The 14,170-nt window shown below is 34.1% G+C and overlaps 1 protein-coding gene across 1 annotated transcript; it reads left to right on the forward strand.

Annotated features, from left to right (window-relative positions):
• Positions 1–9,172: 9,172 nt before the first annotated feature.
• LOC114417350 lies at positions 9,173–13,887 on the forward strand. The gene is made up of 4 exons (XM_028382519.1): positions 9,173–9,191; positions 11,777–12,562; positions 12,653–12,769; positions 12,855–13,887. The coding sequence occupies exons 2-4, from the start codon at positions 11,789–11,791 to the stop codon at positions 13,584–13,586; spliced, it is 1,623 nt and encodes a 540-aa protein (XP_028238320.1). The 5' UTR covers positions 9,173–9,191; positions 11,777–11,788; the 3' UTR covers positions 13,587–13,887.
• The last annotated feature ends 283 nt before the right edge of the window (positions 13,888–14,170 follow it).

Below are 14,170 nucleotides of genomic sequence, written 5' to 3' on the forward strand. Positions count from 1 at the left end.
ATATATATATATATATATATATATATATATTTATGTTTTTTATTGAACGATTTTATACCGCGGATAATTTATCATTTGATTGTAAAAATTTAATATATAAATAAGCATATAATGTTATTTTCCAGGAGCTTGTGGTAATTTTTCTTTTGAAACATTGTATGCAATCTTCAAGATGACAAAGACCTAAATGATGTTTACGATAAAAAATGGCCTTTAAATTTATTTATTTAAAATTGTATTAACTTAAATGGGTTTGAAACACAATACAATTTGTTGATTATATTTGCGCATGTACAATGCAAAATATCTATTTGTTTATTAATTGATAATATAAAGATTCACACACCATCAATACATTTCTATGAAGTTCTATAATTAACATGACAACCCATCCTATGTACAACTTAAATTGCATAACAGTGACATACTAATTCACATATAGAATAAGGAGTAATACATATATCCTACATTCATAAGACACGAAATATGGTAAGCTTTTATGAAGCATAGGCAGACATACAATGCAAAAGTAGGCCCCTTAGACCGTGTATATTGTTTTGCTAATTTGTTGGATGAAAGTTGAACAGGTGAAATATGGAAACTGAATCCTTGAGGTGTCTGTAGAGGTAGGGATTGCTGCGTAAAATACGAAGTAACTTTTGAGTCCGATTAAAAGTTAGCATTGGTGCAGCTTGAACATGCGATAATGCCCACAATTATGAACCTAAAATTGAAACATAAAACTTTTCACTTACAGGCTCGTAGTAGGGAGGATCATTGGAATCAGAGAGTGGAAAATGGACCTTGCAGGATGCCTACATCATATATTAAGAAACAAATTGGAAACAAAAAAAAAATCAGATGAACATAACTATAATATTTATGTATGACAATGAGTGTTGAAATATTGACTAAACATGTCAAAAAGATTAAACAACCTGAACTGGAACCAAGTCAAGGGAGAAACTAATTTTTGTCCGCCAAGTGGATAAGTAAAACATCATTGCCACCTCTTTATCATGGCTGATATTGAATTTTAGTATCCTCTTGCATGCTACTTCTTGGACCTCTTTATAGGCCAAAAAGGAAAAGCAGAAAAATTGGACACTCTAAAGAGCAGGCTAGATCAAGCTTAAAAGCAACATATAATTATTTTTTTATCATTATCTGAGATAGACCTTTATGTTTCATCTATGGGAGCCATATTTATTGAGGATCTAATCAAGCGTATCTGTATCCATGACAGGAAATTCATAGTAAAAGTAGGTATATCAAAAGCAGTTGTTAAAAATCCATAATCAAACCACATGAAAACTCCAAATAGATATCCTTTTCAAAAAGACAATATCATGTCGAACAAAATCAACAGTCCATTATGAAACAATTTCCAAGTCATGGTCCAAACTCATGCCAGTAACTATCCATCGAAACACATTTTCAATGGCGAGAAAACATGTAAAAAAGTTTCAATGAACAATAATAACAACAATAAAATAATCAAGAGAAAAACATTTTGAATAGCAAGAAGAATATTGTATCAGAGGTCAAAATTGTACTCTTTGAGGTTGATGGTGTAGACAAAGCTTTCTAGATGTCGATGGAGAAATGTCCTTACTGAAAAAGAACAAAACAAATTAAAGGAAATTATTAAGGAAGAAAAAATGGGTAATAGAATAATACAGTGTTTGCTGGATTCTTTTTTGTTGTTGACCTTGCTAAAAACAAAATTAAAATGATAAGCTAATTGAGCAACACTAGACGTTAAAATGAAGTTTAGATAAGAGTTAGCAAAATTCAGAATTGATGTAAATGGGATGGTACCCCTTGCAACATACTCTATATCAATATAGCCTTTTTATTTGTTGATCAAAAACAAAAATTAATTAGCCTCAAATTTTTAACAGCATCATACGATTCTTTTGGTTATGCATGAACAATAGTGTATTACAGATTATAATAATAAAAAAAGGGTTATCTTTGTGCACTCGTTGATTGTTGCCTCCTTGGAGTAGAAGTTAGGGTCCTTATCTCTTCCAATGAATGCCAAAAGATACATATTATATTGGGATTTCAATGAAGGAAAGGGTGAGCCTTCAAGCTTCTTCCATAGGGCTGCAACAGTAAGGTAATCTTCAATTTAGCACATCATGAAATTTTATATTATATTGGGAAGCAAAAATTAGAATTAGAAATTACAGAAATAATATATGAGCAGAGAACATGCTAGTGTCAGTAGAGGATAAATAAATAGGAAAAATATAAAAGAATTAAGAAAACATGAATACCTTCCATGTGAGTTTAGAGTTAGATCTACTTATCAAAGTTTCTTTCCAAGTAACATGTAGACTTCTTACCTATGCTTTGTCTTGAAAGAAACTGAAGCACACCTTTCATGTGTAACATCAAACTTAATATTTTAACTGGAAATGGTATAAACTTTTAAAGCACATCAATTGATTTTTCATTCTTACCTCTCTTTTGCCTCTTTAAAACGGTCAAAACTACATATTGTTACGATAAACACACGTAAAATATAGATGGACAGAGACACACTAAGCTAACCTCTCAGCACACCAAAAACACTCCAAAGCTAAGTAAAGGAAAGATGGATAAAGAAAATAAAATAAATGAAGGCTAAGTTTGTCTAACATGTACTACTGAGGAGAAAATTTACATAAATTAAATTTAATAAAATAGTTCCTATTTAATCTTTCGGTTTTAAAGCTCAACAAAATATAAATTACTAATTACTATCTTTTCAATTATGACATTATTGTAATTCTTAAATATTTTGGACTTCACAAATGAGAGAGAAATGACAGTGGACTTGGAAGTCATATCATAATATAAATTGCACTTCTCAATTTAATTTGTGTCGTATCTTCCAATGTGGACAGATAAAAATGTATAGAAGTACTACTTGTTAGAATTAATGTCTCATGTGAGAGACATATGACTTAATAGGGACTAATAAATAAATAATTAACGATTAAGGGCTAAATTGTAATTGGGCTTAATAGGAGAAGTTTCTAGGTTAACTGCTACTTGATGGGAGTAGTGGTTATAAAAAGGGCTTAATACCCACTAACGAGAAATAAGGTCCCCTTCCTGACCAGAAAGTGCTCTTTTCTCACCCATAGCCATCACGAACGGAGAGAGACAGAAAAGAAAGACCAAAGGAAGTGAAATCCTATTTCTCTCATTTTCAAGGAAATCAAAGTGCACCAGAGAGAAGTTCCTATGGAGAAAGGTACACATCATTATCTATTATCCTTTATTGATTGTTTGTGAGAACCATAAATTTCAAGATCCTGTTGGTTTTCTATAATTGATAGTCTAGGAAACCCTCAAGAATTTTTACATGTGATATCAGAGCATGTGTTATGAAATTTATGATTCTCCAAGAATGATTTAATTTCTCCCAATTATGCATAAACCCTAATTATGAAATTTAGGGATTTTTAATTTATGTTACATGTATTTTCAATTACATGTTTTGATAACGTGCCTTTCGTGTTAATTATATTTTTCGCTGCAAAGTATGAAATTCTAGATATATAAAATTTCATGAGAAGGAAAGCCATGAAAGCGGTAGAATTTTTGGAAATTACATTTTGGGAAAGAAAGCGAAAAGTGACGCTTTAGTCGAACTGCAAATTCATGCCTTTTATTTAAGATCAAAGATGACAATCATATATTATAATAATAATAAAATTGGGCAATTACGTACCACTTTATAGAAAGTTTTAATTCCAATTACGTTTTGGAAAATGCAAATATTATCCTTTTTTCAAAAGCTGCACGTAGGTACGTGCTAATTTCAATTTTGTGAAAAGCACTGCCATGTACGTTGGGTGCAGGGAAGGATTCCTTTTCGAATTTCTATTTGCAAACCCCTTTCTGCTATTTCCAATCCCACTTGCCTATTTTTTTTCCTCGAAAATGATCATTAAACATGATTAAAGGATTGAAAGTTTATGTTCTATAATTAAATTAATGTGAATGTTTTGCAATTATTGGTAGCAGTAAATATATGTATATACTACATATTTGCTTGAACGTGTTAGAATGTAAAAACACAAATAAATGCAAATATTATTTTATGGCCTAGAATGAAATTAATGGAATGACTATGAATTGTTAATAGCAATAAGTATGTGCAGGCCATATATATTTGGTTGGAATTAAATGTATGTTAAATTTGTTAGTCACCAAAGTGACCAAATTTGTAAGGTTATTTAATTCCAAATTAATAATTATTTCAATTACTCATAGAATAATGGATGCTAAATTATATGATTGTTGGCTTATGGGTAATTGAAATTCATTGTTATAAGGCATTTATGGATCGCCCAAAGGTTGATTAGTTGTTCTTATAATTAATGAATATTATTGTAGGCGATTTGTGTGTATCATTAGTTTTATTTATATACCCAAAGGAAATAGATACTACTAATTGGTGCATATTTAATTGTCAAATAATGTTAAAATTTTATCAGCATCATCATGTTTGTATGTTGTGTGTTGGTGTGTCACCCAAAGGAGAACATCAATATACATTGATTGTTATCTGAGTAAATTATATGTATGACTTGTGTTTCATGTAACAAAATGCTTATGTGAAGTTTTATTATGCAGTACCTGTTCCCAACTCATTGAATTCTCATGTATCATCTGTACCAATTTTTAATGGGCTTAACTTCTCTGATTGGAATGAGCAAGTCCAATTTCATCTCGGTGTTTTGGATCTTGACCTTGCTATATTGGAAGAGAAGCCTGCTACTATTACTAATGCTAGTAGCAATGAACAGAAAGCTCATTATAAAGCTTGGGAAAGATCTAACAGACTCAGCCTAATGTTCATGAGAATGACTGTTGCAGACAGTATTAAGACAACTCTCCCTAAAACCGATAGTGCTAAAGAGTTTATGGGGTTAGTAGGAGAGCGCTCTCAAACAGCTGATAAGTCTCTTGCTGGGACATTAATGAGTACACTAACCACCATGAAGTTTGATGGTTCGCGTACTATGCATGAACATGTCATTGAGATGACAAACATTGCAGCAAGACTTAAGACCTTGGGAATGGCTGTGAATGAGAACTTCCTTGTTCAGTTTATTCTAAACTCATTACCATCTGAGTATGGCCCATTTCAAATGAGTTATAATACCATGAAAGATAAATGGAATGTGCATGAATTGCACAGTATGTTAGTTCAGGAAGAAACGAGGCTTAAGAATCAAGGAAGTCACTCAATCCATTATGTAAGCCACCGAGGGAATCAAGGAGCTGGAAAAAAATTTGTAAAGAAACATGATAAAGGCAAAGGACCATTAAAGATCAAGGACGGTCCTGTGCAAATCCAGAAGAAAGCATCAAAGAACAATAATTGTCATTTTTGTGGAAAATCTGGACACTTCCAGAAAGATTGCCCAAAGCGTAAGTCTTGGTTCGAAAAGAAAGGTGAGCTCAATGCTCTTGTATGTTTTGAATCAAACTTAACTGAAGTTCCCCATAATACATGGTGGATTGATTCTGGATGTACAACTCATGTTTCTAATACTATGTAGGGATTCCTTACAATCCAGACCATAAGCCCAAATAAGAAGTTTGTTTTCATGGGGAATAGAGTGAAAGCTCCAGTGGAAGCGGTTGGGACTTATCGTTTAAAACTCGACACTGGACATCATTTAGATTTACTGGAAACTCTTTATGTACCTAGTTTATCTAGGAATTTGGTTTCATTATCTAAACTTGATATTACTGGATACTCTTTTAATTTTGGTAATGGATGTTTCAGTTTATTTAAGTATAATCATCTCATTGGTACTGGTGTTCTTTGTGATGGTTTATATAAATTGAAATTGGATGGTTTGTATGTTGAAACCGTTTTAACTCTGCATCATAATGTTGGCACTAAACGTAGTTTAGTGAATGAACGATCTGCTTTCTTGTGGCATAAACGTTTAGGTCACATTTCTAGAGAAAGGATAGAAAGATTAATAAAGAATGAAATTCTTCCTGATCTAGATTTTACGGATCTAAATATTTGTGTGGATTGTATTAAGGGAAAACAAACAAAACACACAAAGAAAGGAGCCACAAGAAGCACTCAGCTTCTTGAAATTGTGCATACAGATATTTGTGGACCTTTTGATGTTAGTTCTTTCGGAAGGGAAAGATACTTTATCACCTTTATTGATGATTATTCACGTTATGGTTATGTCTACTTACTGCATGAGAAATCTCAGGCAGTGAATGCTTTGGAAATTTACTTGAATGAAGTAGAAAGACAATTAGACAGAAAGGTGAAAATTATTAGATCTGATAGAGATGGTGAGTATTACAGAAGATATGATGAAACTGGGCAACACTCAGGTCCATTTGCTAAGCTCCTTCAGAAACGAGGCATTTGTGCACAATACACAATGCCTGGTACGCTACAACAAAATGGTGTATCAGAAAGGCGTAACAGAACTTTAATGGATATGGTTAGGAGTATGTTAATCAATTCAACCTTGCCCGTATCTTTGTGGATGTATGCTTTGAAAACTGCCATGTATTTGTTAAATAGGGTTCCTAGTAAGGCAATTCCAAAGACACCTTTTGAACTGTGGACAAATAGGACACCTAGTATGAGGCACCTGCACGTTTGGGGTTGCCAGGCAGAAATAAGAATTTACAATCCGCAAGAAAGAAAATTGGATTCAAGAACAATCAGTGGATATTTCATTGGTTATCCAGAAAAGTCAAAGGGGTATATGTTTTATTGTCCTAATCATAGTATGAGAATTGTCGAAACTGGAAATGCAAGGTTCATTGAAAACGGTGAAATCAGTGGGAGTACAGTTCCACGAGAAGTGAAAATTAAAGAAGTTAGAGTGCAAGTCCCTTTAGCTTTTGCCTCTAGCAGTAAGGTGATTACTACTTCAGCTATTGCTACAAACAGTAATGAAGAAGTACAACACAATGATGAGCCCATGATACATAATGAACCCATTGTGGAAGAACCACATGAAATAGCATTAAGGAAGTGTCAAAAACTAAACTGAACTTGTGGGAAGAGTCTTAGTTCAATTTCTATATAATACATCTTTGGTGAGGGATGAACTTGATTAAGCTTCAAATCAAGGATTAATCTTATAAGTTATCTAATTAGTCGAAACTTATGGGATACTTTAAGAATTGTAACGGTGGTTAAAAAAAAAAAAACTGACGTATGAGGGAAGAGTCAAGTAAATATATTGAGTCCCATTCTCTCTCTATTTAATTTGTATCGATAAATATAAAAGGTGTTGTTGATTGAGTTTTTGTGGTTCGTTTGGTTTCGTTTCGTTTCGATTGAAGAACCCTTCTTTTGCTCCACGTTTCTTCACTCTCAACCGTTCGACTCGTTCGATATCAACCGAGTTGACTCAGATCTCTAAGGTACTTTCCCTCTCCACCTCCATTACTCCTTCTTGTGTTTGCGTCGTATGATTCAAACGGTGAATTGCATTTCAGGAACTCGCGAACCTCAATTTCATTGAATTAAATCGTTTCTAGGGCACACATTTGTTCATAGCCGATTTTTGTTATCACTATTTCTCTATTTGTTGTTTATTTCTCGTCGTGTGAGAATGTGTCTCTAAATTTTGAATGTTCAATCGCGTGTGCGAAAATCAAATTGATTATGGTTCTATGCTGCACTTGAATTTCTCAACATCAACTCACCTTGGCATTGTTTCAATGTTTTTATATGATTACAGTTGTTTGCATGGACTTTACGAACATCATCTGTGGAACATGTAACATTCTAACGTGACCGGAATTTGGAAACGCTATTTTTTGTTTTAACATTAAATCTACACAATTGAGTATGAGCAAGTGAAAAGATTCATTTGGCTTTATTGTTTTTTTTAATTATTAATTTGAGAGGAATCCTCAACAAAGAGTAATACCAAAAGGAAAAAAAAAAAACAAACAAAAGGAAAATAAAAACAGACAGAAAGGAATCTCCCTGAAGTGTTAGAAAACCTGCTTCAGTATTTGAGTTTTGATTGTTACCTTCAATACTTTTGTTTCCCACCTCTTAAACTTAAGGCTTTTTCCCTTTTAGGTTCCTTATTTTTCTGCGGAATGGTGGAAATTATATGTTTTATGTGGACAAGAGCGTTGGTTGGAATTGGAATGAGAATCAGCATGGTGCTCGTAGTTTTGTTTTGAAATAAATAAATTTGGACATGTTACTAATATTTTAATATCATCTTAGTATGGTGCTTTTACTATAACATCACACTCTGTTAGGAAACCAGAAATTAGAACAGAAATGAGGGATTTATGGAATCCAAAAACAAGCTCGTTGAACAGATACTAAAGGAATCAGTCTTTCCCAGAGCAAAAGTTCCTTTCCCTCAGAGAAAACACTTTCTCTGCCTAGCCAAAGTGCCTAACAGTCCTTCCTCTTTCATGCAAACACAAATAACCCCCCTTGCTCATGTAACCCATCTCCTCAAATGCTAACTACCTACCACCTCTTCCAACTAACCAACATAGGACCCTTCTAATTCGTTTCACTCTACACTTTCCAAATTGTGGTCTAGCATACTAAATCCTTTCCTATATCAGAGCTCAAACTAGCAACTCTATCACACTAAAAATAAAAAATATAGTATTTTAGTAACCTATGTTTTCTGATCTATTCAATTTTTCTATATTAGACTTGCATTTTTTAAGCCTATAGTTTGTTATGTTGTGTCATGTTAGGCTATTTTGTTTTACTTTTAGCTGTGGCTGTCCTGTTGTATCGTACTATTACTATAATGTGTTTTGGCTTCTCTCTCTGTGTTTGCTTAAGTTTGTGTTTATGGTTATCCTTTTCCTTATTCTTCCATCAATATTGTTTGGTTAAATTAAATTAAAGAAATGGGAAAACAAGTGATTTTCTTGAACTTCTTTTGTTTACTATAGAAAACGTTATGGATATGGTTGCTATTGTTAAAATCTCATTTAAATAGCATTTTTCTTTCATGTCTTACACTTGAAACTATCCAACTTATAAAAGTTTTAAATAGTTTTGATTTATTTGAATATTTTTGCTTAACTGCAGGAAGTTGCATGAGGGCGAGCCCTGGTACAGCGGTAAAGTTGTGCCTTGGTGACTTGTTGGTCATGGGTTCGAATCCGGAAACAGCCTCTTTGCATATGCAAGGGTAAGGCTGCGTACAACATCCCTCCCCCATACCTTCGCATAGCGAAGAGCCTCTGGGCAATGGGGTACGAAGTTTTTTTAACTGCAGGAAGTTGCAGCACTGAATTCTCTTTTTTTGCTTGTGGTATGTTTCTCAAAGTTAATCTTTGGTTGTTTTGGGGGATGCATAAATATATTGGGGACATGATTTTAAGCTTAATCCATTTTGAATTTGAGTAGTTTTTGGGGTACCCCATTTTGAATTTGAGTTGTTTTTGGGGTACACCATTTTGAATTTTTTTTGATGATTTTCACCTCTGGAAATTGTTCTGGATTAGGTTTATGAGATAAAGGGAAAATGTTTTGCATGGGGTTGTTTTAGTCAACCTATTACTATTGATGTTAGAATGGGTGCTGGATAAGCTGCTATCTACTGCAGAACTTTGACTTGTGCTAATTCTTTAAGTTTTTTGCTTTTGTTTTCTTTTTTGAAATATTTAAGTGAATTTAGGGTTTTTTTAAAATGTCTGAGTGAATTTAGGGTTGAATTTGATTATGATTCCATATCCACTTTCAATTAAGCCCTTATACTTGTTTTTGTTGTGTTTTTTTTGTAAGTGGAATGGTAGAAAGTATAGGTTAGTTTTTCTAGACAGGGTATTGAGTTGGCATTGGAATTGAAAAAAATCGAAGGAGAGTCTGCTGGGAACATTCATTTTTGGTGATTTTTAAACCTTATTATGATTTTTTCAATTTTATAATTTCATCCCTATTTTAACCTATGAAGCAGCACTATTTTAGAGAATACAGTGTTCATACACATATAGGATGTGCTTGGTAGGAAGGAAAGATATAAATGAGAAATAGGGTGGATGGAAATATGGAAAAGAGAGATAGAGTGAATGAAAATAGGTGAGAAATGGAATGAATTTAGGGGTGTTTGGTTTAAGAGAAATAGGGAAAAGAGAAATGAAAAAAGCCTTTGTTAATCGATTTTTTATTCACAATGGGTTGTGATTCGTGAAAAATGTTTATGGTTTCTAAAATCGATTTTTATACAACTCTAACGGTTTAAACTGTCAATAACATATAAAACTGCCAGTAATTGCTCAATTTGTAGTGTTTTGAATGGCTAGATAAAAAAGCTAGAAAATGCTCAATTTCTGAAAAATTGCCAAAAAAAATCGTGGGTCCCCCCCTCGCATTTCTGCGTAGTTCAGACAGGAAATAAAAAGGTGTGGGCCCCTCCCCAGTCCCCACACCTTTTTATTCTCTCCTCCTATTTCCACCGTACCAAACAATAGAAATTCCCCATTTCTCATCTATTTCCTCTCCATCCTCTCTGTTTCCCACCCATTTCCTTTTCAACAAAGACACTTTGTCAAACACACCCACAATTTAGTAACCTTTGTTTTGGAACAAATAATCACTCTGTCACATTCCTGAGACAACTTTTGGAAGGAAAAAAAACCCAATTATTATTTCCCTAATAAAAGTGGTACTCAAACGGCCAAACATTCAATTGCAATCTATTGAATGTTCCATTTTGTTTCTGTTTTGCTTTGTGGCTGTCCCATTGAATGGTGTTTTGTCGGTTCTGTTTTGCTTTGTCGGCTGTCCCATTGATCTCAGTTCTGTTCATTATATCTCTGTTATTTCCCCCCTCCTGTGATGGTTTCTTTCTTCACACTTCATGGTCCCTAATTGGTCTTTTTATTTTTCCTTTAAAAAATTTCAGTTTGTTTGCATATCTATGTTTTCTAATTTTTTATATTAATTCCTTTTATTTTTACTTCATTCCTACATTCTCTTGCTCTTCGCTGAAAAGTTTTTCCTACATGTTTTAAACTTTTGGTGTTATTGACTTGTGTCTTTAAGACACACTTCTGGTTTTCTTGTTTATTTTTATTTTTCAGCATTTGTATATATTAAGTATAAATTATTTAGACTGATTTTGATTTTGCCTTTTCTTTATATTTATGAGCATTTATATGTTTTTCCTACATGTTTTAAACTTTTGGTGTTATTGACTTGTGTCTTTAAGACACACTTCTGGTTTTCTTGTTTATTTTTATTTTTCAGCATTTGTATATATTAAGTATAAATTATTTAGACTATGATTTTGATTTTTCCTTTTCTTTATATTTATGAGCATTTATATGTGTGAAGTATAAATTATTTAAGTCGTATTGGGGTTTGTGCTGCTGGGATTGACAAATATGATAATCATTGATTTTGAAGGTTTTGCCTGAAATATTTTCAAGCATTAGGTTTAGCTTATGAGTGAAGTGATTTTTTGAAATATTTTTAGAGCTTCTTCACCTGTTCAACTAAAGATATCTTAGTTACTGTTAGTATTTTGCAATAAAGTTTTGATGATGGAGTGTCCTGTGTTAGTAGTTAGTAAATGGGTTTTGACATTAGCGGAAGTTATATATGCCATGATTAAGCCATTATTGAATAACCAATTTAGGTCAAGAGGTTCTTTTGACCCTTCCTTTTCCCCCTTCATGTTTCTTCTTCAATCTCAGCCTCCTTAATTGAATTGCTATTGATTTTGTTTACTGGTTCCAGTAAAATTTACCTTTTGATATTTGTCTGCTCCAGTACCTGTATAATATGCGAAGAGACAGAAAGAAGGGCAGTAAGAATCCTCCAGGGGAGTCTTCTAATCCTCAATCATCAGAAAAAGATGATCACAATAAGGATACAAATCTTGCTGAAGGATCTAGTAAACCAGAGCAGAGTAACAAGAATACTCCACAATCATTGAAGGCCAAATCTAAAATTGCTAAGAAATCCAAGGGTGGTAAGTTCAAGACCATAATGAATAAAGGTTCTCAACAGATTGGGGGAGGGAGAAGACTTAGAAAGAACAACAAAGTAGTGGGCAATAGTGATGAACTGCCTAAAGAGAAGAGTGAGAAGGATGGGAGGAATAAAGAGAAGGAAAGTCAAAATAGGAGCACTGATGACAAAAGTCCTATTGACAATAGCCATCAGGCTGAAAAAAATAAGATCATTAAGGTGGATAAGAGTGAACAGAAGCAGAAGAGTAAAGAGAAACATACAGAGTCAGACAAGGGTGCTGGGAGCAGAATAAACAGAACTAAGCATAGTAGAGTGGAAAATACTAACTCCAGTGAGAAAAGGAGAGAAAAACCTAGTGGTTTCATCTTTATGTGCAGTGCGAAGACAAAACCTGACTGTTTCCGCTATCGCGTCATGGGTGTTTCAGCTACTAAAAAAGACATTGTTTTAAGTATCAAGCCGGGAACTAAGCTTTTTCTTTATGATTTTGATCTGAGGCTGTTGTATGGGATTTACAGAGCTTCATCTTCTGGTGGTATGAAACTTGAACCCCGAGCTTTTGGTGGTAACTTTCCTGCTCAGGTTACTTGTTCTCATCCTATTTTCCTATCTACTTTGTCCCGATGTTGTCTTTGTTTATTATGATTTATGTGCTGATGGTGCAACCTTCAGGTGCGGTTCAATGTTGCTTCTGATTGTTTCCCGCTACCAGAGAGCATTTTCAAAAAGGCAATAAAGGAAAATTACAATGAGAAGAACAAGTTCAAAACAGAACTTACTGCTCGACAAGTGAGAATCGAATATGCCTCTGATTGGCTAGCTGTCAGATCCTTTTATTCTTCATCATAGATGATATTCAAATGTTGTATTTCAGGTTAAGAAGCTCACTGAACTTTTCCGGCCTGTGGATGTTCGTTCAGGCTTGCAGCCTGTTCGTTCCCCTCCAAAAGCAATAATTCCTGATAGGGTTGCTCCTGATGGTGTTAGGGGATCATGGTCCTATTTGCACAGGGAAAGGGATCCCCAAATCGAACGGCAAGAAGAAATTCCCCGTGATTTATTTCTTACTGAGAAGAGTTACCGAGCTTATGGTCTCCAAGGAGATAAAAGGAATGCGATACCAGCCCCTCAAGTTAATCCTACACTCGATCCTTATGAGAGGGATTATGAAAGAGATCACCTTCATCATGTGGACCCTCTCTACCGCACAAACGTCCCTTCATACAGAGAAAGTCTTCATGCCGATCCTCATCATTTCAATGAGAGTGAACACCAGACCTATTTGCGTGGCGGAATTTCTGCACATGAAGACGATCCTTATCACCCGTATCCCTATGGTGCTTCACCAAGGGATCCATATTTGCCACCTATGAGTAGACAGGAAATCTCTTCAAGCACTTATTTGGCTGGGGGAAGATCCTTGACTGCAAGTGATAACTTACAAAGGAGGGAGGCTGTTCAGGATAGGCTTTACTCAACATATTCTGCGGCTGATGCTTTGTCTGAATACAATCGGATGCAGCACTACCAAGAGAGTTTGAAAGCTACAGCTGTGCCAGTTTCATCCCGTTACTCTTTTGCCGGTCCTTCATATTCACTTCGCTAAATTAAACATGCACTTTTGAAAACTCCTTGGATGTGTTTCTTAAGATAATCTTCCATTCTGGTGACTGACTCATTGAAATTAAAAGAACTGTATGAATCCTACATACTTTTTTTCTTAGGCAGAACTCTGAATTGGGAAAGCAGTTTCTTCGTTGTGTGAGATTTGATGTGCAAAATGCCATTGAAAATGAAACCACGTGCTTTGCAACTATCAAAGTTTGTGATTTATGGCTAATTGGCATGTGCTGCATTGGCATATATATAGGAATATAAACAAGCGATATTTCAATTGATTTTTTCAAGTCTGGTTAGGTTGTCATGCTTTGGGGCTTAGGCCCCGCTTGCTCACCAAAAAAAAGAAAAACTGATAATTTCTGTAGGATCTGTTTGGAAATCCTGTATGAATGTGTGGATACCCTCTGATTTTCAGTGTTTGAGTTGATAATACAGTGATTAACTTGTTACCAGATTCGGCTTTTCCACTTAATACTCTGTTGCTTTTCCTTTCTCTATTATTCTTCCTAATAGGTATTTATAATGCACAATTTCAGCATCAGCTGCATATGTATTAAAACATATATGTTG

This window comes from Glycine soja, chromosome 6 (genome assembly GCF_004193775.1).
Source record: "Glycine soja cultivar W05 chromosome 6, ASM419377v2, whole genome shotgun sequence".
In the NCBI taxonomy this organism is placed as follows: Eukaryota; Viridiplantae; Streptophyta; class Magnoliopsida; order Fabales; family Fabaceae; genus Glycine; species Glycine soja.

What these genes read in the sequence shown, in the direction of transcription:
- LOC114417350 (XM_028382519.1), top strand. Translation starts at nt 11,789, where the DNA reads ATGCGAAGAGACAGAAAGAAGGGCAGTAAGAATCCTCCAGGGGAGTCT. An exon ending in GTGGTAACTTTCCTGCTCAG is followed by an intron (nt 12,563 to 12,652) that starts GTTACTTGTTCT and finishes TGCAACCTTCAG; the next exon opens with GTGCGGTTCAATGTTGCTTC. An exon ending in CAGAACTTACTGCTCGACAA is followed by an intron (nt 12,770 to 12,854) that starts GTGAGAATCGAA and finishes GTTGTATTTCAG; the next exon opens with GTTAAGAAGCTCACTGAACT.